General features: G+C 37.3%; 1 protein-coding gene and 1 pseudogene across 6 annotated transcripts in view; one reads left to right on the top strand and one right to left on the bottom strand.

Annotated features, from left to right (window-relative positions):
- CCDC18 (coiled-coil domain containing 18) overlaps positions 1-25,502 on the bottom strand; it is a 107,657-nt gene that overhangs the window by 75,193 nt on the left and 6,962 nt on the right. For all 6 annotated transcript variants that reach the window (XM_078072744.1, XM_078072743.1, XM_078072748.1 and 3 more), the window contains 6 exons: positions 21,883-21,989; positions 20,145-20,273; positions 9,084-9,180; positions 6,535-6,656; positions 5,239-5,530; positions 162-286 (listed from right to left, as the gene is read on the bottom strand). In XM_078072744.1, coding sequence (XP_077928870.1) covers positions 162-286; positions 5,239-5,530; positions 6,535-6,656; positions 9,084-9,180; positions 20,145-20,273; positions 21,883-21,989 — 872 coding nt within the window. The remainder of the gene's footprint in view (positions 1-161; positions 287-5,238; positions 5,531-6,534; positions 6,657-9,083; positions 9,181-20,144; positions 20,274-21,882; positions 21,990-25,502) is intronic.
- On the top strand, positions 2,587-4,180 carry LOC118542855 (histone-binding protein RBBP4 pseudogene; annotated as a pseudogene).

Raw genomic sequence — 25,502 nt, forward strand, 5'->3', positions numbered from 1 at the left:
AGAATGTTAATAATAATCAATTCTTAGTTATGGAAACACAGATATTTGTTATAATACTTGCAGAACTTTTCTGTACATTTTTCATCTTCTCAAAGATTTTAATTACCAATTTAAAAAAAAAACATTGTATTTGCTACAACTTCAGCATCTGAAAACCATACCTCAATTCTGAAATCACCATTTTATTTGCCTCACAGCAGCCAATGTAATTGTCTTCCTTGTTTGACAAACTACTCATCTGGTGTTTAGAAAGAGATGATTTAAAACCAAACATTTCTCTTTTTAACTGCAAATTTAAAAACAAACATATATAAACTTACAACATCTATGATGCAATTGTTTCATTATTCAGAACTCCAATTTTTAAAAATTGTGTGAATAGAAATAACCTAGTGTCCATCAATAGGATAAATGTATAAATACATTATGAAACATTAAGATAACAGGAAAACCACAAGAGTTAAAATAAACCTGAATTATATAAATCATTTGGAGACATCATATAACACTACATTAAGTGAAAAACAACAGAGGCACATGTAGTATTTTCCAAAATATATTAGTTATATATGTTTTTCTAGAGCATGCATATGTGGCAACATTTAAAATATAGACAAGAAGGATACACATGAGTTTCGGAATAGTGCCTACCTCTGTGGAGAGATGGAAAGGATTGGGATCTAACACAGTATATAAAGAGGCTTATTTATCTGCAAAACTTTATTCTAAAAAAATATGAAGTGGATATCACAATATGTTACTCAGATATAGCAAATGGTGTGCTGCATTGGTCTGTTTTTCTGTATGTTTGAACAATAGAGAATTTTTTAAATTAGTTATGAAAAGGGGCAAGATAAGCACTTAATGACTACTATCTTCAAACTATAACCAAATCAAGCTTTCTAGAAATTAAAAAAATTCCTATTTCCAAACCACGTTATTCTTAGCATTGCACGAAACACAGGATCAAACGTATTACCACACCAACTTCAGAATCACATACAAAGTAATTCTTGATATTGAGTCAAATGAGAATATCAGTTTAAAATGAATGTTATCGGGGCGCCTGGGTGGCTTAGTCAGTTAAGCATCTGCCTTTGGCTCAGGTCATGATCCCAGGATTCTGGAGTGGAGCCCTGCATGGACAGGGAGCCCGCTTGTCCCTCTCCCTCTGTTCTTCCCCCCACTTATTCTCTTTCAAATAAATAAAATCTTTTAAAAAAATTTTTAAAAATGAATGCTATCTGCATCTAATTACTATCAAATTTCAAAAGTAAACAGTACATTTAAAACCTAAGCAAATAATCAGGATCCTAGGAAAGTAGATATAGCAGAGGGCTGGGAATCAAGAATCATACATTCTAGTTTTAATTCTGCTACTAGCTAGTTATAAAAGTTACTTATTTCCTTGACACTACATTTCTTTGTCAATAAAATGATGGTGTTGAATAAGATGATTTCTAAGTTCCCTTTCAACTTGTTAATTCCATGACAGTTTAAAATTGGTTAAGAGTCTACCACCCATTCAAATATATTTGAAACCAGCCATGACACATTTATATACACTCTTCTCCTGATCTCACCTTTATTTTACACCTATCAATTATGGACTTCTGATACAGTTATACTTACTTTCTTCCTAATCTCACTTATATATGGTCATATGTATAACTGAAAGAGAAATGGTGGCCAGCTGCTATCATAAAAACATTTTAATGTTCTGTGCATTCTAATAAGTACATGAAAATTTGCACATTATTCATTAGAAAAATGCAAATTAAAACCACAATGTGATACCACTTTATACCCACTAAGATGGCTAAAACCTGAAAGACAGATAATAAAAAATGTTAGCTAGGATGCAGAAAAACAGGAACCCTCGTACATTCCTCATGAAAACAAAAAATGGTATAGCCACTTTGGAAAACAGTTTAACATAACTTTACCATATGACCTAGAAATTCTACTCCTAGGTATCTATCTACTCAAGAGAAATGAAAGTATGTCCACACAAAGAGTTGTATGCAAATTTTCACAGCAGCATTGTTCTTAATAGTCCAGAAGTGGAAGCAGTCCAAATGTCCATCTAATGGTGAATAGATAAATAAAATGTGGTATATCCATACAATGGACTAATATTCAACAATAAAAAGAAATGAAGTACTGATATATGTCACAATGAATGATCCCCCCAAATTTTTAGAATGCAAGAGACCATACATTGTATAATTTTATTTATATGAAATGCTCATAAAAGACAAATCTCTAGAGACAGAAATTAGATTAGTGGTTTCCTAGGGGTGGGTGTGGGTACAGGGACTAATTATAAATAGGCACAAGGGATCTTTTGGGGATGATAAAAATGTTTGAAAACTAGATTGTGGTATTGTTCCAAAACTTGTAAGTTTACTAAAAATAAATGAACAGTACAATTAAAATGAGTGAATTCTATGGTATGTCAATGTTACTTGAATAAAGCTATTTGTAGAAACAAGAGAGGCCATGCGCGCAGAGCGAGCACCTGTAGCCTCCCCATCCCTCCGGCAACGCTCGATCCCGGGATCCCCCCCGGCTTGCGTGCCCGCCATGGCCAACAAGAAAGAAGCCTTTGATGACGCAGTAGAACGTGTGAGCAACAAAGAGTACAAAATATGGAAAAGAACACCCCTTTTCTTTATGATTTGGTGACCCATGCTCTGGAGTGGCCTAGCCTAACTGCACAGTGGCTTCCAGATGTAACCAGACCAGAAGGGAAAGACTTCAGCATTCTTCGACTTGTCCTGGGAACACACACGTCAGATGAACAAAACCATCTTGTGATAGCCAGTGTGCAGCTCCCTAAAGATGATGCTCAGTTTGATGCTTCACACTACAACAGTGAGAAAGGAGAATTTGGAGGCTTTGGCTCAGTTAGTGGAAAAATTGAAATAGAAATCAAGATCAACCATGGAAGAAGTAAACCGGGCGCATTATATGCCCCAGAACCCTTGCATCATTGCAACAAAGACTCCATCCAGTGATGTTCTTGTTTTTGACTATACAAAACATCCTTCCAAACCAGACCCTTCTGGAGAGTGCAACCCAGACTTGCATCTGCGTGGACATCAGAAGGAAGGTTATGGACTTTCTTGGAACCCAAATCTCAGTGGGCACTTACTTAGTGCTTCAGAGACCATACCATCTGCCTCTGGGACATCAGTGCTGTTCCAAAGGAAGGAAAAGTGGTGGATGCGAAGACCATCTTTACAGGACATACAGCGGTAGTAGATGTTTCCTGGCATCTGCTCCATGAGTCTCTGTTTGGGTCAGTTGCTGATGATCAGAAACTTATGATCTGGTATACTCGTTCAAACAATACTTCCAAACCAAGCCACTCAGTTGATGCTCACACTGCTGAAGTGAACTGCCTATCTTTCAATCCTTATAGTGAGTTCATTCTGGCCACAGGATAGCCGACAAGACTGTTGCCTTGTGGGATCTGAGAAATCTGAAACTTAAGTTGCATTCCTTTGAATCACATAAGGATGAAATATTCCAGGTTCAGTGGTCGTCTCACAATGAGACTATTTTGGCTTCTAGTGGTACTGATCGCAGACTGAATGTCTGGGATTTAAGTAAAATTGGAGAGGAACAATCCCCAGAAGGTGCAGAAGATGGGCCACCAGAATTGTTGTTTATTCATGGTGGTCACACTGCCAAGATATCTGATTTCTCCTGGAATCCCACTGAACCTTGGGTGATTTGTTCTCTATCAGAAGACAATATCATGCAAGTGTGGCAAATGGCAGAGGACATTTATAATGATGAAGATCCTGAAGGAAGCGTGGATCCAGAAGGACAAGGCTCCTAGATATGCCTGCACTTCTTGTGATTTTAGACTCCCCCCTTTTTTCCTCTCAACCCTGAGACTGATTTAACACTGGTTTTGAGACACAGACTTTGTTTGGCTATCCCTCTATGATAGGTACCATCAACAATGTTATTAGCCTAAACAGAGGGTGTTTTCTAAATATTAACTGGGGGACTTGATTCAGTAAAGCCACAGACTTATATTTAAATTTTCTTTAGGAATTTTCTAGTAACAAAGGTCTAAAGTAGCCACAGAAAGGGGAATATTATGTGTGGTTATTTTTCTTCTTAGGCTATATCCCCAAGTTTTTCAGACTCCTTTAAGTAAAGGCTAAAGGAAGGAAGGAATAGAGCCAAGTGAGGTAGATGTCTGAGCCATGAGGTATAAATACCACAAGATGTCGTTTTTATTCAGGAAATGGGGGAGATTCAAGTCATATAAATTCCTGTTCTAAAATTTTCACACCTGACTTTCCAGGATGCATATTTTCCTATGTAGACCAGTCTCCTCTCAGTTTCTTCAGTTAAGTCAAAACTATGTGTTCCTCTTTCCCCCATATATTTTTGCTTGTTAGTGTATTTCTTGAGCTGTTTTCATATTTCCTTTCTGTGAAATGGTTTTTTAAAAAACTTGGGACCACCAAGTTGTAAAGATGTATGTTTTTACCTGACAGTTATACCACAGGTAGACTGTCCAGTTGAGTTGAGAAGAGTGAATTGATAGCTTGTATTTGTTTTTAAAATTAAATTAATCCTGGATAAGAGTTGCTTTTTTTTTTTAGGAGTTAGTCTTTGACCACTAGTTTGGTACGATCTCTATTTTGGGTGACCTGTTTCACCAGCAGGCCTGTTACTTTCGATGACTTACTGTGTTAAGTGCTTACAATGGAATAAATTGCTTTTCTACATTAAAAAAAAAAAAAGCTATTTGTAAAAAGTCTTGTGTCGTTCTTACATATGGCACCTCAGAGACTAAGAAAGGGTGGAAGAGTAGACAGGTTAAGTGCAGAAAAACAAAAGGGATTAGACAGAAAAGAAATTCAAGATTGAAAGTACAGATACGTAAAAATAAATACCCACATACATACATACATACTAATAAAGCAAACACAAGATGATGACCTTTTAAAAAGCACTTCAGTAGGGCGCCTGGGTGGCTCAGTTGGTTAAGCGACTGCCTTCGGCTCAGGTCATGATCCTGGAGTCCCGGGATCGAGTCCTGCATCGGGCTCCCTGCTCAGCGGGGAGTCTGCTTCTCCCTCTGACCCTCCCCCCTCTCATGTGCTCTCTCTCTCCTCTCATCCTCTCTCAAATAAATAAATAAAATCTTTAAAAAAAAAAAAAAAAAAAAAGCACTTCAGTAAAATTTTCTTTTTCACCCATACTTACTGGCAACTGGGACATAACTTTTTCCAAACTTCTCAGTTCTACCCTTGAACTTTCTATTTCTTGTTGACACAAATCCAGTCGCTCATTCTGTGCTACAACACGGACCTTTAATTCTCGGTTTTCATTCATTAGAGAAAATTTTTCTCTAAGTACCTCTTCTTTGTCCTCTAATTCACTCTCTAGCTTCAGAATACTTTGCCTAGACTCAGTTAGTTGTGCCATAACTTCTGAATTTTTCACTGCCATGATCCTTAATTTTTCTTTTCCATTGTTATTTTCTTCTTTTAACTGCCTATAAAGAAAAAAGCATAAAAATGAAAATAAAATATACATTCATTTTCAGTAGTCATATTTAGTTAATCTCACTTTTAAAGTATTTTAAAGCCTTAATTCTAGAACTGTAACACCTGCTCACATTTACTGAATGCCTACTTTCTGCACACCAGAAACTCACAACTTTATGTGGGCAGCATCACTATCATTCTCTGTTTATAGATAAGGAAACCAAGGTATAGAAGGGTTATGAAACTTTGCCAGTGTCTCACAGTAAGTAGGAGGGCAGGGTAACTCCATTATCTTCAAAGCCTTCTGCTCCCTTTTGAAAAGTGTAAGACAGGAGATCTAACTCCAAAATCCTAATTCAACATATTGCAACATGAAGAAAGTTTTAGACTATATAAGGAAAAATCATGAACTATCAGCCACAACTCTAAAAAATAGTAATCAACCATTAACTGATTACTAGGCAGTATTATTTTCAAATATATATATATATAGCTATAAAAACATGTCAAACATTAGAACAATCTATAGAACTGTTGGTGAATGGATAAATGGATAAAAAAATGTGGTACATCCATACAGCAGAATAATACTCAACAATAAAAAATGAAATACTGATATACATCACAATGCATTCACAGTGTCCTTTTTCAGATTTTTCATGTCTCTGAAATAAGAAGGCTGGACTAGGTGATTCACATGATTTGAAGAACACATATTTTACTAACCAGCTAACGTCACACTACAAGAACATTATGTGTGTGTTCATTTTCTCTAAATATATGCAAAGCAAATATGCTGATCATATTACTCTGTATTTACAAGTATATTAATATCAACATGTTTTATTGGTTAAAAACCCTAATGTTATACCTAGAAAACAATTTCAGTCATGAAACCTATCTTTCTATGTAATTTAAGGCCATAACTAAATACACAAAATATTCTATCTTAAAATGTTGCAGTTCTTTCTCCATTTCCACACAAAAATCCTTTTTCCACAAGATACTATACCTTAATTTCTCTTTCAGAATTTCAAGGTCACTTTTATATAGACCACACTTTTCCTGTAGCCTTTTATTTTCTTTTTCACAGCTAATTAGATTTTTCTCTAATATTTCTTCTTCAACTTGAACCTAAAACAATAATTTGTTTTAAGTGGACATACTACTGTGGTCATAAATTTAGGTGTTTCAAACTAAAAAGTAGTGATTTCAGAAATAAACAGGAGAGTAGAGTAAGTCTTCCACATGTGTAAGTCCCTGATCTGGTAGTGGAAGGAGCCAAGTAAACTTCCTGGGCAGTGACAAAGGACAGGGAGGGAGACTCTCCCACCTGTCCAGAAATGGCTAAGGGCCTCTGACGAGGGGCCATGGCCTACCGTCTGAGAGCTAGCGTTCCGGCCTCACGGGGGCACGGCAAGCAGCTCAGGTCGTGATGCTGCACCAAGTTACTAAAGGCTAACTACACGGCAAACGTTCTAGAGGAATAATTTTTGAAATTTTAGCCACTGAATACTCCCACTGAAATCACAGTTCAAATCTAAAACAGATAAAAGTCAAGTGCCCGGGGGCGCCTGGGTGGCTCAGTCGGTTAAGCGTCTGCCTTCGGCTCAGGTGGTGATCCCAGAGTCCCGGGACCGAGTCCTGCATCAGGGTTCCTGCTCCGCGGGGAGCCTGCTTCTCCCTCTGCCCCTCCCTGCTGCTCATTCTCTCTCTCTCTCAGAGAAATAAATAAAATCTTTAAAAAAAAAAGGTAAGCACCCAGGTTGGAGTGGTGGGAGAAGAGGGCTCAGTAGATCTGCCCCACTTTCTCTGTTACATCTACCTAATTATAGGGCTCTGCTGAGCATGGTTTGAAACTGATAATCCTAAGGAGAAGTGTAAAAAAATCATCTCACATTTTCCTCTCTTTCCTGTATAAAGTCCTCCCTCTCCCTAAGGATATTCCCCCCACTGAGTATCCTACCTCCCCCTACAGATTACCTTATTAAAAATCCCTTCTATGCGATTTCATTCCCACAGGGACCTTCTCCAAGGCTTTCAAAACAGTGATCTGATTAATTTACACTGAAGACCAGTACCTAATAGGATTCTGATTTTTAAAATTTTTCATTGAAAAATAGTTGACACACAATGTTAGTTTCAGGTGTACAACACAGTGATTCAGCAACTCTATGCATTATGCTATGCTCACCGCAAGTGCAGCTCCCATCTGACACCATACAACACTATTACAATACCATTGATTCTATTCCCTATGCTGTGCCTTTCATCCCTGTGACTTATTCGTTCCCTAACTGGAAGCCTGTACCTCCTATGGGTACAGCCATTTTGCCCTCCCCCTGCTCCTTCCCTCTCTGTGAACCATCAGTTTGTTTTATTTATTGGTCTGATTTTGCTTTTTGTTCGTTTTTTAGATTCCACATATTAGTGAAATCATATAGTATTTGTCTTTCTTATTAAATTTTTATTTTAAAAAAATTTTTTTAAAGATTCTTTTTATTCATTTGAGAGAGAGGGAGTAAGAGAGAGCACAAGAGCGGGGCGAGGGACACAGGGAGAAGCACACTCCCTGCAGAGTGGGGAGCCCGATGTGGGGCTTGATCCCAGGACCCTGAGATCATGACCTGAGCTGAAGGCAAACACTTAACCAACTGAGCCACCCAGGCGCCCCTCTTATTAAATTTTTTTTTTAATTTCATTTATTTGACACAGAGAGAGGCTGTGCGAGCACAGGTAGGCAGAGCAGCAGCCAGAGGGAGAGGGAGAAGCAGGCTCCCCGCTGAGCAAGGAGCCTGCAGTGGGACTCGATCCCAAGACCCTGGGATCATGATCTGAGCCAAAGGCAGACACTTAGCGACTGAGCCACCCAAGCAACCCTCTTACTAAATTTTTAATATTTCTTCTACCCTTCTACCTTTCTTTGAACAGAATCATTAACTCCCTCTGTTTCAATTATCTCAAGATGAAAGTCTCTCACATTAGTATCTATTGACCAGACCTCTCTTCTGAGTTCAACATCTGAATATTCAGCATGTGGCCTCCTCCAAACAGGTTTTATTACCCATGTGGTATTACTTGAAAATATTAAATGAATGTAATAAAGCCACTATACTACTATGCAGAATCTGTTCAAGGAATCTTCCGAGAAGCAGAAGACAGACCCTCCCAGGGTGGTAGGTCCAGGGAGACCAACTGAAGGCTATACAATCTACTCTGCCTTCATTTTCATCGAGGTGATGGGAACAAATTTCAGCTCCAACCTCTGCTCACTCACCTCATCTTTCCCTGCATTTTTTTTCCTTTATCTATATATTGTTCTTCCCCTTGTCTCCATTCTTTTCCCACTTTGGATAAAAAAAGTTTTTTGCTCATTATAAGAAGATTATGAACACCAGCCTTAACCAGTATTTATAAATTCTTTATTCCAACAATTTTTATGAGGTCATAAAAATTACTCACTGCTTTAACTCTAAACAAACATATTCTATTTATGTCTATTTTTATATTTAGAATATAGACAGTAACACAAAACACTGAATTGGCACATCTGCTTCTTACCTTTTCCAGTTTTTCTGCCACTTTTTCTTTATAATGTTGGAAAGCTTTACTTAGCTCTTCAGCATTATATAGTGCTTCATTCCTTTGTCGTTCAGCTCTAAAATTTAAAAAGGGATGATTAATAAAAGTAAAGAATGCTCTGCATTTGACTAGTGAAACTCCAAAGTAACCTATATTTTATTAGAAGGAAAAATTAAGAGATGAGCAGTACTAAAAAAGAATAGTAGCCTTAAACTGCAAAATGAAGAAGAGAGACTACAAGAATTTCCTCACTATTATCAATATGAAAAATAAAATGTAAAATACATAAACTTTGAAACATATATACATTCCTATGTGTTGGCAATTTTTTTTCTTTATCTGGAAAAGACAGATTAAGGGAAGTGGCCTAGGCTGTATAAATTTTCAAAGATCAGTTATTACAGAATCAGTCCACTGTCTAATATATTAAAAATACTCAGTAAATCCTGTGACCTTTGCAAAGGGCAAGTAAATTTTCAAAAAGGTATTTCAGAAGACATATCTAAAAATCTGAACAACAAAATCCAACCACTACAAAGCACTGCCTTAGTTAACCCTGACCTTTCCTCATACTTAGACATTGAACTGAGACTACTGGGCTGAAATGTAGTCAATATCATACCCACACCTAAAAATTTTTCTATTATTTAAATAAACCTCATCATATTCTTTCCAGTGTAAAGGAAATTAGTGACTCTCTGCTTATCAAGGGTGAATTCTTCTTTTTTTTTAAATATTTTATTTATTTGACAGAGAGCACAAGTAGGCAGAGTGGTAGGCAAAGGGAGAGGGAGAAGCAGGCTCTCTGCTGAGCAGGGAGCCCCAAGTGGGGCTTGATCCCAGGACCCTGAGATCATGACCTAAGCCGAAGGCAGCCGCTTAACCGACTGACTGAGCCACCCAGGTGCCCCTCGTTATAGTTTTAATCTGCATTTTTGATCAACTGAGGTTGAGCAAGTTTCTAAGTTTCAATGGCCATTTGGATTTCTCGTCCTTACCTGTTCAGATCCTTTGTCTTTATTACTAGATTTTCCCCTCCCTTTTCTTACTGATTTGTTAGAGTTTTTTATGAATTCTGGATACTAATCTTTGTGAATTAAATTATTTGCAAATATTTCCCCAAATATCTGTCTTGTCTTTTTCATTTTTAAAATGATGTGTTCTATAGAAGAGAAAGTTTTTATTTTAATGGATTTTAAATTTAGCCATCTTTTCCTATAGTATTTATGCTTTCTGGATCTCATTTATTTTAATTCAATTAATTAACATATATCTGAATCTCCTTTAACAATATTCTTCCCCCTTCTATGAGACATCATGAAAACTATTCCTCTATACTTTCTCTAAAAGTTTTACTTTTCACAATTGGGTCTTTAACCCATCTGGAATAATTTTTTGTATACAGGTATAGTATTGTTAGAAGGTAGAGGAGGGACAGTAAAGTATCCCCCAAACTGAGAAGGCACTTTGAGACCAGAAAATGAAGCACACCACTCCATACAGTTTACAGTTTTATTCAGGGTAATTTAAGTGGTGGGGGGGGCCATATCCGTGGTCGTCAGCAAAAAACCACATAGCACCATAGCTATTCTCTATAAAGTCCAGACCTTAGCCTATAGATTTTATAAAGCAAGGGGACACGTGGCAGGGAGGAGAGGGGGACACTATAGTGAGATCAGAGGGTTTGCATGCACCTAACTGACAGCTAACCTTTAATTAGATCTTGTGGCCTACCTATGCATCAGAAAGGGGAAAGACTATGTTATTTCTAACAGATTCCTGGGAGGCCAAAGCAAGCTTCCCCCTATCCCTACCTTGATGGGCATTTCTTTTTTTTTTTTTTTTTTTTTTTTTAATTTTTTTATTGTTATGTTAATCCCCATACATTACATCATTAGTTTTAGATATAGTGTTCCATGATTCATTGTTTGTGCATAACACCCAGTGCTCCATGCAGAACGTGCCCTCCTCAATACCCATCACCAGGCTAACCCATCCTCCCAACCCCCTCCCCTCTAGAACCCTCAGTTTGTTTTTCAGAGTCCATTGTCTCTCATGGTTCTTCTCCCCCTCTGATTTCCTCCCCTTCATTCTTCCCCTCCTGCTACATTCTTCTTTTTTTCTTTCTTAACATATATTGCATTATTTGTTTCAGAGGTGCAGATCTGAGATTCAACAGTCTTGCACAATTCACAGCGCTTACCAGAACACATACCCTCCCCAGTGTCCATCACCCAGTCACCCCATCCCTCCCACCCCACCCCCCACTCCAGCAACCCTCAGTTTGTTTCCTGAGATTAAGAATTCCTCATATCAGTGAGGTCATATGATACATGTCTTTCTCTGTTTGACTTATTTCGCTCAGCATAATACCCTCCAGTTCCATCCACGTCGTTGCAAATGGCAAGATCTTATTCCTTTTGATGGCTGCATAATATTCCATTGTATATATATACCACATCTTCTTTATCCATTCATCTGTTGATGGACATCTTGGCTCTTTCCACAGTTTGGCTATTGTGGACATTGCTGCTATAAACACTTGATGGGCATTTCTAAGGTATGTATATTAATCTCAAGGGGCCCAGAACACGTAGCCCCAAGAGAGGTAATCCAGTGAACGTGAACAAGATGGAGAGCCAAAAATAGAGTCAGTATTGTCAGCACTCCTACAAGTACAAAGCAGGGATTTAATTTCTTTTTTTTTTTTTTTTTAAAGATTTTATTCATTTGACAGAGAGCGAGCGAGAGCAGGAACACAAGCAGGGGGAGTGGGAGAGGGAGAAGGAGGCTTCCCGCAGAGCGGGGAGCCCGATGCGGGGCTCGATCCCAGGACGCTGGGATCATGACCCGAGCCGAAGGCAGACGCTTAACAACTGAGCCACCCAGGCGCCCCTAATTTAATTTTTTTTAAATCAGTAATGAATTCTCCCAGCAACATTTTTTGAACTTTTTGTTTTTTAAATTTCAAATTGGTACCCCTTAATGCAGATTCACCAATTTTTGATATTTTGCTACAATTGCTTGTGTCTCTCACCTGAGATGTTTTTGTACTGAACTACATTCTAGAGAAATTAGTAACCTTCAGCCTTAAATACTTTATCATGTATCCTAAGAAAACAGACATTGCCTCATACAACCACAACTATCAAATTCAAGAAATCTAAAATTGTTACAATACTATTATCTAACATATAATTCATATGTAAGTTTTATCAGTTATTCTAATAATGTTCTTTATAGATCTTCTTTTTTTTTTCTTCTGATCCAGGATCACATACTGCTTTTATTTATTTATTTATTTATTTTTTTTTCACATACTGCTTTAGTTATCTTATATCTTTAGTTTCTTTAATCTGGAATATCTCAGCTTTTTTTTAAGTCTTTCATGACACTGACTTTTTTTTTTACAATAATAGCTTGAATTTATTCAACATATATTACGTGACACAGACAACTTTAGATGCTTTATATACCTAATCAAATGGTCACAACTCAGTTAATCGGACATTATCCTTATTTTATCTGTAACTAGCACCCAGAAAGATTAAACAGTATGCTCAAGGCATGCCCTCACACATACTAAGTAGTAAACACAATGTATGAATCTAAGAAGCAGGTGGGCCCTTGCTCTCAACCATTGGGGTACACGGACTACTGATACAAAATTAAATGTCAAATAAGGCACACAAAAAAAACATGTGCTTTTAGAATCATGCTATGCGGGGTGCGTGGGTGGCTCAGTCGTTAAGCGTCTGCCTTAGACTCAGGTCATGATCCCAGGGTCCTGGGATAGAGCCCCATATCGGGCTCCCTGCTGGGCGGGAGGCCTGCTTCTCCCTCTCCCACTCTCCCTGTTTGTGTTCCTGCACTCGTTGTCTCTCTGTCAAATAAATAAATAAAATCTTTAAAAAAAAAAAATCATGCTATGCAAATAATTTTTTCTTATATAGGGAAATATGAGCATTCTCTGTTTAATAAGTAGAAAAAACCTTTGCACACACACACACACACACACACACACATATACACACGCAAAGGTTACTCAAAGGTCTATTCTGACACTGCCATTGAAGAGTCACACAGATGAGATCTTCAACTGCCAGAAGCTGATGGTCAATTCTATGTTGACTGTGAATCCCCAGATTCAATGACTCTACCTTCTTTTACTTCCTAATGTGATCAAGTATAAAGTTAAATGACCTATGACTAAAGCTGCCAGAAATGTGCTGCAGCCACTCAAGCTATCTGAAGTAGATTATCACTACAACATGTTTTTCTCATCCTGCTTCCCTCTCTTTTCTCAACTACCTACTATTTCTTAAGCCTTTGTGCTTCACCATGAGAGAAACACATCAAACTAGGGTTTTCTTCTGTTCTCTAGATGGTTGATGTGTACCAAGTGAGAAATCCAGTAAATCAATGAATGCATGCTGCTAAATATCTGCTTAACCTTGCCTGTTTCCTCATGAGTAGATTCAGGCCATTCATTCTTGCGAGCACACTACATAAGTGACATTATACCCTTTCCACTATACCACACATGAAACACATGATGTCAGTCTGTCCAACACCTTAACTTATTGATTCTTCCCTTCTTTCCCCTGATTTGTTATGCCACCTGTTACACATCAAGTTTCCCCTGTGTGCATATTTGCTAAAGAGGGTCTGTTCCATACAACTGATTTTTTTTGTTTGTTTATTCCTATACCAACATCACATTAACTTAATTCATATAACTTCAGAAGTCCTCGTATCTATACGCATGTTCTCCACTTTGGTCTACAGCTTCAAAATTGCCTCCCTTATTCTTAGACCTTGGTTCTTACATATGATATTTAGGGTCACTTCAATATGTTTTACCAAATATTCTGTATTTGATCTGGATAGTAGTTATGTGGATGTATACATACACAGAAGTTCATTCACTTAAGACTTCTGCACTTTACTCAGTAAAAAATTAAAATAAAAACTAAATAAAAATTCTACAGAAAATATGTACAGTCTTAATGAATATTTTAAAATGTGCTCAGGATTTGTTTTAATCAGGTATGGTGAGACACACAGACATGGAAATGAATGTCACGAAGAAGGAAGTTATTAAACTCACAAATCCATAGAAACAGGAGACATGACAGGCCATGCAGGGGGCCAGGCAGGGAAGCATCAGGGTTGGTCAGGAGACAAAGTTGGGAGAAAAATGTGAGCAAGAGATGTTACTGTGGTGTCTGTGGGAAGGAACAGTTAAGGCAGGGTCAGCAGGTTTAGGTTTGGTAGTATGAATAATCTCAGTGGGCTGGAGTGTAAGACTGTCCTGAGTTGTCTACTACTTGGTCCTGAGGTAATTAGGACAGGGGATTATTGGCCCTGAGTGTAAGAGCCAAAGATTGGATACAAAATATTTCAAGCACCCAAAAGGGTTTCTACCAATTTACACTCCTACTAGAAATATATGAAAATTCCAGAGGCTCCACAACTTTGTCAAAACTTGATATTGTGAGTCATTTTCATTTTAGCCACTGTGGGCCATTATGGTCCTCTTTCCTTTTGTCATCACCATTGTTTTGTTTGGTTTACTTTCTTGTTGACAAATTTTTAACAACTGATTCAATACCTGTAATGGCTATATATCTATTCAGGTTTTCAATTTATTCTTAAATTCCGTTAAATTATATTTTGTTGAAAAATCACTTATTCAGGGGCGCCTGGGTGGCTCAGATGGTTAAGCATCTGCCTTCAGCTCAGGTCATGATCCCGGGGTCCTGGGATCGAGCCCCACATTGGGCTCCCTGCTGACCTGCCGCTCCCCCTGCTTGTACTGTCTAATAAAAAATAAATAAAAAACTTTAAAAAAAACATTTATTCAGTCTAAGTTTTCATATTTACCATTCTAAAATGGTTCATAGTATTTGGTCTTATTTCTTAAATCATAGCTAAATCCGTAATTTAGAAGTCCCTTCTCAATCCCAATATTGCTTTTGTGCCTTGTCGCCTTGATTAATCTTATCTGATACCCATTAGTTTGGTGATTATGAAAAGAACCAGACTTAGGTTCTGGTGATTCTATTGTTTTCCTGTTTTCTATTCAACCATTTCATCCTTTATTATTTCAATACTTCTATTTTCTATTTTTCTTTTGATGCTCTTTCTTCTACTCTCCTTTTCTTGACTATATAAATTGGATGTTTTCACTCATTCATTTTCACTCATATATTAATTTTAACATATGCATAGGAGGCTAAAAATTTTCCTCTAAGAATATCTTTGGCTATACAGATGTAGTGAAAAGAAGGGGCACATGCACCCCAATGTTCATAGCAGCAATGTCCACAACAGCCAAACTGTGGAAGGAGCCGAGATGCCCTTCAACAGATGAATGGATAAAGATGTGGTTCATATATACAATGGAATATTACTCAGCCATCAGAAAGGATGAATACCCACCATTTGCATCAACATGGATGGAATGGAGGGGATTATACTGAGTGAAATAAGTCAAGCAGAGAAAGACAATTATCATATGATTTCACTCATATGTGGAACATAAGGAATAGCGCAGAGGACCACAGGAGAAGGGAGGGAAAACTGAATGGGAAGCAATCAGAGAGGGAGACAAACCATGAGAGTCTCTGGACTCTGGGAACCAAATTGAGGGTTATAGAAGGGAGGGGGTGGGAAGATGGGGTAACCAGGTGATGGGTATTAAGGAGGGCACATGTGGTGATGAGCACTGGATGATATATGCAACTAATGAATCACTGAACACTACATCAAAAACTGATGATGTACTATATGCTAGCTATTGAACATAATAATAATAAAAAAAAGAATATCTTTGGCTGTAGCCCATGAGCTGTGGTATTTTTTATATCACTCCATTCTAAGAGCTTTCTAATCTTTATCCTAATTTCTTCAATGCTCCATAAGTAGCAAGAAGGCTGGCTTTAAATTTCCAAACACACATGATTTCGGGGGATTACATTCTAACTTAATTGTACAACAGTCTGAGAAGGTGATATGTACAACATCAATCGTTTGGTGTTTGTTGAAACTCATAGTTTCTGGCACAGTGAGGTGAGAGATTATATATGTTCTAGAAGTGCTTGAAAGAATTTGAATTTTCATACTGTTGGGTATAGGGTTCTATATATACACACGAGATCAAGATTGTTGTCATTCAACTCTTCAACTTCTTGCTTTCTTGTTACTAATCTAATAATTCCTTGTAAATGTGTAAAAATGTTCCCTGTATGATTACAGATTTGTTCATTTCCACTTGAAATTTTACTATTAGATTCATACAAGTTTAGAATCTTTAGGGCTCCTGCTTAAGTGTTACTCAAACATTATATAAGTCTTTTGTTTTGAGAGAGAGAGAGAGAGAAAGAGATGTGTGGTGGGGAGAGGAGCAGAGGGAGAGAGAATCTTAAGCAGGCTCCACACCCAGCACAGAGCCCAACATGGGGCTGGATTTCACAACCATGAGATCATGACCTGAACAGAAATCAAGAGTCAGACACTTAACCAACTGAGCCACCCAGGTACCCCTATAAGAGTCATTTTAACTCTAGTAATGCTTGCTGCACTTAAATCTATTTTGTGTGATATTAATATAGCTATATCTACTTTGTTTTAGTGACCATTGGCCTGAAATATTTATTTTAATTCCTTTGCTTTCAATTTTTCTGTGTCCTTATATTTTGGGTATGTCTCTTATAAACAGCATAAAGCTAAACAACCTCTTCCTTTACACTAGCTTTCTAACCCATTATGATTATGATTAATCTTCTGCACCCCAAAAATGTCTTTGCAAAGGTTTCAATTTCAGAATGCCAACATCCATTCTAGATGGATGGAGCTGCAAAAAGCTCTAAAAAATTTAGATGTCGCATCTCTACCTAAAAATCTCAATTGCCTATATATGCTCTCCAGATTAAAATACAAATACTTTGGCAAAACAAAACCATTTACAGTCTAGGCCAAGCCTGTCTTTCTGTCTTGCCTCATTTCCTACTACACCTATCCATTTATAAGTACAAAAAACTCCCTAGTGTTCTTCAGCAGTGATGCTTTTATACTTCTATGCCTTTGCACATGTTGTCCAGAATCTGTGAAAAGTCAACACCCTACCATAAAAATTATCTCTTATTTAAGTTTTACAGAGATAACTAGTCACTCATCCTCTGCACTTTTTCTTAGCTATATTATGAAGCTAGTCTTTGTGTATTATCATCTCACTTTTTCAAATAACCATGCACAAAATGTTTATCTGAGTAAGTAAAAATTTATCTGAATATGTCTTAATTTCAGAATATTTAACCCCACGGTTTATACTTAAAATAGCTACATTTGTTAGTGTTTGTTTATTAAGAGGCACCCTACATTTCTTTTCTCATTTAATCCTCGCATAGATATAATATCATCTTGATTTAATAGATGAACAAACTGAGGCTCAAGAAGGTTAAATAGTTTGCCCAAGATAACAGAGCCACTGAGAAATAAAATCTGGTTAACTCCAAAACCTAAATATTTTCATAAAGTAATAGTGCCTTCCAAATATATACTAAAACTTGAACTAGACTAACCAAATACTGCTGGGAAAATGTTCTTCCAAACTCATTTTTTTTTAAGTTTTTTTTTTTTTTTAAAGATTTTATTTATTTATTTGACAGAGAGAGAGACAATGAGAGACGGAACACAGCAGGGGGAGTGGGAGAGGGAGAAGCAGGCTTCCCACTGAGCAGGGAGCCTGATGTGGGGCTCGATCCCAGGACGCTGGGATCATGACCTGAGCCGAAGGCAGACGTTTAATGACTGAGCCACCCAGGCGCCCCATTCCAAGCTCATTTTAATGAAAAATGACTTAGGGATTTTGAGCGGTTTTTAGAAGTTTAAATGCACATGCAAACCAATATTTAACCTATTTATGACAACTTTTCAAAAAATACTTTCTTAAAAAAAACTTTCTCCATAACCTTCTTTTATCATAGTATACATTTTTTGAAAATAAAAATTTTTTTGCATTCCCACCAACAGTGTAAGAGGATACCCCTTTCTTCATATCCTTGCCCAACTGATTCAGTCACTCTGGAAAACAGTATGGAGGTGCCTCAAAAAGTTAAAAATAGAGGTTTCTGGGTGGCTCAGTCAATTAAGCATCTGACTCGTGATCTCACCTTAGGTCTTGATCTCAGGGTTGTGAGTTCAAGTCCCGTGCTGGGCTCCACACTAGGCATGGAGCCTACTTAAAAAAAAAAAAAAAAAAAGTTAAAAATAGAACTATCTTATGATCCAGCAATTGCACTATTAGGTATTTACCCAAAGGATACAAAAATACTGATTTGAAGAGATACATGCACCCCAATGTTTACAGCAGTCAAATAGTCAAATTACGGAAAAAGCCCAACTGTCCATCAACTGATAAATGGATAAAGAAGATGTGGTATGTACATACAATGGAGTATTATTCAGTCATCAAAAAGAATGAAATCTTGCCACTGGCAAAGATGTGGATGCAGCTAGAGAGTATTACTCCAGATGAAATAAGTCAGTCACAAAAAGACAAATACCATATGATTTCACTCATATGTGGAATTTAAGAAACAAAACAGATGAACGTGGGTGGGATAGGGGGAGGCAAACCATAAAGCAGACTCTTAACTACAGAGAACAAACTGAGGGTTGATGGAGGGGAGGTGGGTAGGGGATGGGTTATGGGTATTTAGGAGGGCACTTGTTGTGATGAGCACTGGCTACTGTATGTAAGTGATTAAATACTAAATTCTACACCTGAAGCTAGTATTAAACTGTATGTTAACTAACTAGAATTTAAATAAAAACTTGAAAAAGAAAAAAAATTTTTTTAAGATTTTATTTTTTTTTTTTATTTGAGAGAGAGTGAGCACACAAGCATGCGAGTGGGGGATGGGGGAGAGGGAGAGAGAGAATCTCAAGCAGGCCCCCTGCTGAGCATGGAGCTAGACGAGGGGCTCAATCTCACGACCCTGAGATCATGACCTGAACCAAAACCAAGAGTCAGATACCTAACTGACTGAGCCACCCAGGCGCCCCAAGAAAAAAAAAATTTTTTGAAGATCAAAATGCAGATTATCATTTTACCCTGTGTAAAAGCTGCTATAATTATATTATGATATTAGAAAATATTATTAAACTAAAAAAATTTAAATCTTTATTAGTTTAAAGGTTAATTGACATTCAGAGTTAATGGTTCCTTATTCAAGGCTACCTACAAAACTTTATCTTAAAACATGTTTTATATAAAATAAATACTTTTGCGGGGTGCCTGGGTGGCTCAGTCGGTTAAGCATCTGCCTTCGGCTCAGGTCATGATCCCAGGGTCCTGGGATCAAGCCCCGCATCGGGCTCCCTGCTCAGCGGAGAGCCTGCTTCTCTCTCTCCCTCTGCCTGCTGCTCTGTCTACTTGTGCTCTCTAGCTCTCTGTCAAATAAATAAATAAAATCTTAAAAAAAAAAAATACTTTTGCATTACTCATGTATTCCTAAAGGAAGACCCAACTACACTTCCTCACGAATTTTATGTAGGTCATACAACTTAATTTCAGAAATAAGTAAATATCATTACACTGATTATCATTATCAGGCTTCTAATCCCAATCCAGAATGCCAGTAACATGAAATTTTTAATAGAAAATTAAAAATAATTAATAGACAAAAAGAACATTAAATTACCCTACTACTAGGTTTCTGAAATTCTTTTCACTTTAAAAATTAGCTATAATTTTAAATAGGTAATATATTTTTTTTCCGTCTACAAAAACAATTTGCTTTGTAATACTTTTTTTTTTTTTTAAGATTTTATTTATTTATCTGAGAGAGAGAATGGGAGACAGATAGCATGAGAGGGGGAGGATTAGAGGGAGAAGCAGACCCCCCGCTGAGCAGGGAGCCCGATGTGGGACTCGATCCCGGGACTCCAGGATCATGACCTGAGCCGAAGGCAGTCGCTTAACCAACTGAGCCACCCAGGCGCCCCAAAACAATTTGCTTTGAAAACACATACCTCTTTCCTTGTTTACTTTGTTCAAGTAAGTCCACCTTTAACTTTATACATTCCTCTTGGGATTTCTGCAAACTCTGTTCCTTTTCAATCACCATTTTCTGGCTCTGCTCTAATTTATCTTCTGCCTCTCTATTAAATAAAGGATATATATACATATTTTAAAGATTTATTTATTGAGAGTGTGTGCGTGCATGTGCAGGCAAGTGGGGGGAGGGGCAGAGGGAGAGAACCTTCAAGCAGACTCCCTGCAGAGCCCGACAGGGGGAGGGGGTGGTGTTCATCTCACGACCCATGAGATCATGACCTGAGCAGAAACCAAGAGTCCGACGCTCAACACCCAGGTGCCCCAGTAAAGGGTATTTTTAAAGGCTATTAAAGAGATTATTCCAGGTATGCAAGAATAGCTCAACATTAGGAATTCTATCACTTTAAATCACTGAGGTAAGAGAAACCAATATTTAATAAGAAATAGACAAAATTCATCCCTTGCCTACTAAGAGTCTTTATAAAGAATGAAATGATACATATATCTGAAATAACAGCTTATATCCTATTTCATGGTCAGATACTAGAAGCATAACCATAAAGTTCAGAAACTAGTTAAGGATGACTATTATCACCACTATATCCAATGATTTCTCTAACAGTTACAAAAAGAAAAATGAAAAAGTAGTAAGTATAAATATTGAAAAGACAATATTTTCTTTTTTTTTGCTGATAATATCATTAGCTGCCTGGAAAATCGAGGAGAATCAAAATGAAAAATTATTAGAATAAAAGAGTATGACAAATAGTCTAATTACAAAATAATTATATTACATAAAAAGCAACAGCCTTCCTATATACCATCAATGAACAGAACATGAACAAATTCACAACAACCAAAAATATAAAATACCTAGGAATAAAATTAAAATTACATGTAATACAAAGAAAATTACAAAATTCTGATGGTCATGAAAAATGACTTTAGTGTACATGAGAATCACCTGCAGGACTTATTAAAACACAGACTACTGACCTCTTAGAATTTGTAATTCAGTAAATCTGAGATAGAACCTGACATCTACAAGTTTTTAAAAAGATTTATTATTTATTCTAGAAAGAGAGAGAGAGATGGGGGAGAAGGAGAGAGAATCTCAAGCAGAGATTCTCCACTGAGCGCAGAGCCCAACACAGGGCTCAATCTCACAACCAAGATCACGACCTTGAACCAAAACCAAGAGTCGGATGCTCAACTGACTATGCCAGCCAGGTGCCCCTGAGACCTACAATTTTAACAAGTTCCTAGAAGATGCTAATACTGCTGGTCCCAGAACTACACTTTGAGAATCATCAAAATGGAGTAATGGGCTATTTAGTATACATATATTTCTCATTTTATTCAAAGCAGAAGAAGGGGATAAATTATAAAGTGCCTGATTCCTTCTATTTTATTTCTTGAACTCCCACTGAAACACCAGCATGTACTACTATGTAGGGCAAGAAATGAACTAGTTCATTTTCAATAAAAGCATGTAATTAAGCACCTCAGCTAAGATTTAGTCTTTTTTAGCCCCCTTAAACTTCACGCATCCTGGAGCCAAGAGGAGGTATGATGGATTGGGGAACAGATTTCCTAAGTTCTAAGACAGTCTACAGGACACTACAGATTTACTGGGGTAGGGAACAAGATTTCACTAGATACACCAAAAAGCAAAATAAATAAAAATTTTAAAGCCATAAAAAGTATTCTTACCTCAAAACTTTATCTTGGGCTGAAACTTCTGCTTCCAAATTTATAATCTGTTCTTCTAAGATTGGCACACTGGCTGCCTGTTGTTGAACAGATTCAAGCATAAAAACCTAAAACAAAACCAAAAAAAAAAACTTTTAGAGCACTTCCTTTCAGAAGATAAATTAATCTAATTGGTCCTTTGTTTCTTTTTCTGTCTGATGAGGGTGTCCGATATAACTCCTTAATCACTGGTCAAATGTGAAGCTCGCCCTATCTATTCCTTTGATCAACATTTACATGGGCGTGTCATCATCACAAGCCAGTGTCAGCGTGTAAGCTCTTGCCATTACCCTCAACTTCATATCCCAAGATAATTGATTAGCTTTTTGTGGGTGAAAAAAGAATCTCTACTGACAACATCCAAAAAGATAAATTTCACATAAATCAGAAAATTAAATATAAAAGATCAAGTCATAAAAATGTAAACAAAAAAACACCTATTGAATCTTTTTACAATTGAAGACCTTATTTTAGAATACATGCTTATTAGAAAAAACCTAGAAAATACAGAAAAGCATAGGTCCAGGAATGAAAGCCTGGAATACAGCTCAAAATCTCTGTTGGTAAGTCAATACTCCTTTTCCCATTCCTAAAACACCAACAGTCAAATGATGGCCTATCAGGAAGAGATAGAAAATTTATTATCTGGAGAAACTGAACAGGAAAGGTTTAGAACTCTGGGACACTATGTATTATGATAAGCAGGGATGAAGTAGTTATAAACAAATTGATTAATATAAAACAGTCAACTTCCCACTAGTATTTCATCTCATTTAGGGCTATCCCACAGGTGGGAAATCAAAGGATTCTTTGCTGGAGAAACTCAACAGCTCCAAAGAAAAAGACTTCACATACTGATACTGGAAGAAAGAGACAAGGTATCTCCCTACAAAAGAGCCATCTCCCTAGGCATCACCAACATATGAAGCTTACTGGACAACAAACTTCACCTTTGTACACAGAGGTTCTAAACAGCATTTAAGTGCCTTTCTCTTTTTTTAAAAAAACATTTTTTTAAAGATTTATTTATTTGAGAGAGAGTGAATGAGAGAGAGAGAGAGAGAGAGCACATGAGAGGGGGAAGGGTCAGAGGGAGAAGCAGGCTCCGCGCTGAGCAGGGAGCCCGATGCGGGACTCGATCCAGGGACTCCAGGATCATGACCTGAGCCGAAGGCAGTCGCTTAACCAACTGAGCCACCCAGGCACCCCTAAGTGCTTTTCTCTTAAATATAAATAGCTAAAACACTAACATCTGCAAAAAAATCCTGCTAACATAAAAGTCAGAGGCCAAAACAAAGAGGCAACTGGCAGCAAGCAAGGCAAGTATGCACACACGCATACACACACATCATTAAATCTTCAGAAAGCTAAGTGAGGACACTGCATCAGGATATTATTTAATACAAAGCAAAGAATCAGAGGACATGGGAAAGCTCTGGAAAATGAAAAAAATATGACAGCTAAAATAAGATTCAACAGAGGTGTGGATGATAGTGTTAAGAAATCTCCTAAAAAGTATCACAGGAAGACAAGGAGATAGAAAACATGAGGGGAAAAAAAAAAAACCCTTAATAGATTAAAAGGTCAAAAGAGTTAGAGGACCAATCGAGGTGATCTAATATTCACCTAATAGGAAAAATAGAAGAAAACAGAGGGGGGGGCGCCTGGGTGGCTCAGTCGTTAAGCGTCTGCCTTCGGCTCAGGTCATGATCCCGGTGTCCTGGGATGGAGACCCACATTGGGCTCCCTGCTCTGCGGGAAGCCTGCTTCTCCCTCTCCCACTCTCCCTGCTTGTGTTCCCTCTCTCACTGTGTCTCTCTCTGTCAAATAAATAAAATCTTAAAAAAAAAAAAAAAAAGAAGAAAAAGAAGAAAACAGAGGGAAGAAAATTACCCAAGAGATTGCATAAGAAAAATTTCCAGGACCAAAGAACACAAGATTCCAGCCTGAAAGGGTCCTCATGTACCTACTACACTGAATAAAAGGTCTATTCAAAGACATGTCATTCTGAAATTTTGAAACACCAAGGAAAGAGGGAAGATCCTTAAAACTACCATAAAAGGAAAAACAAATGGAAAAAAGTTACATACTAAGGAAATTGATTCACAATGGCATTGGACTTTTCAGAGAAGCAGCAGAAGATGGAAAACAAGAAAGCAATGTCCCAGAAATTCTAAGGCAAAATAATTTGGGGGAGAAATGTCAGGGGAGAAATTAGGACATTTCAGACAGGCAAGGGGGTTACTAGAAAAATATGTTCCACTTAAAGGAAGACTAAACCAAGAAAGAAGAAGACACAGGATCCAGGGAACAGTAGATCAAACCCAGAATATCAAAGACAAGTCCCAGGAGAGCAGCTGGACAGCAGGCCTGGAGAGCAATAAGCTCGGGAAGAGCTGAATGCCTGGCTCCAAAGTGTAACTACAAACATTGCGAAAGATAAATTATGAATATACTGGTTGATACAATGAGGAATTCCAGCACAAGATTTCCAATAGTGGTATATATGCAACAGCAAAAGCTGAGACCTACCCTAGAAAAGGGAATCTCCCTAAAAATATTTTGTTAGGCAATCTAGAAAATGCTGAGATGGGAAGTAAAATATAAATAACTGTCCTACTGCCTAGAATAAATAACCACTGATGTGTCTATATACTAAAAGAAAGGAACAAAATGCTATAATTAGTTCAGTAGTTATTAGTAAAATTCTCTTAACATCTCTTTGCCTTTAAATAATTAAGCTTCTATGACTTAAGAAAAAATCTATAGTTGGTAGAAAAATTAAATCAATAAACAAAAAAGGTGAACAAATTACACAGCAAACAAATATACTGAAAAGGTAAACCTTGTGAGAAATCAAGAAAAACAAAGTATTTTTCCCTCAAAAAAATAAAATATTTAAAAAAAAAAAAACCTCAGGAGAATGCAGAGTACAGTAAATTCTGGGGAAAAAAAAATTCCCTGTGATTTGGTCATTCTAAAATTCTATCCTAGAAATAATCCCAAATACAAAAAAGTTTCTTGTTCACTGGAGCATTTTTTTCTCCTTAGGCTGGAATTATCTCCAATAGCACTTTGTTTTGTTTAAAACATACAGAAGAGGTGGCTCAATCGGGCAAGCGTCTGCCTTGGGCTCAGGTCACGATCCTGGGATAGAGCCCCGCAGATGACTCCCTGCTCAGTGGAGAGCCTGCTTCTCCCTCTCCCTCTGCCCCTCCTCCCTGCTCGTACTCTCTCTCGCTCACTCTCTCTCTCACTCTATCTCAAATAAAATCTTTTAAAAAAATTTTTTAAAAAATAAAACACACAAAAGAAAAAAAAGATCTCCCATAATCCTACTACTTAAAACAATACATCTATAAAAGTAAACAGTGAAAGCCTCACCACAAGACATTCCAATCCCTCTCAAAATTAGCAACAATGTGGAGCACAATCTTTCTGTTCTTATATATGTTACATATATCTATATACATACACACAAACATACAGACACATTTGCTCTTTTAATAAAAAGCGAAACTGGGATCACTGCCTATGTGTGTTGCTCTGTAATGTTCCTCTACCACTCAATATATTAGTGC

This window comes from Halichoerus grypus, chromosome 5 (assembly GCF_964656455.1).
Source record: "Halichoerus grypus chromosome 5, mHalGry1.hap1.1, whole genome shotgun sequence".
Taxonomy (NCBI): Eukaryota; Metazoa; Chordata; class Mammalia; order Carnivora; family Phocidae; genus Halichoerus; species Halichoerus grypus.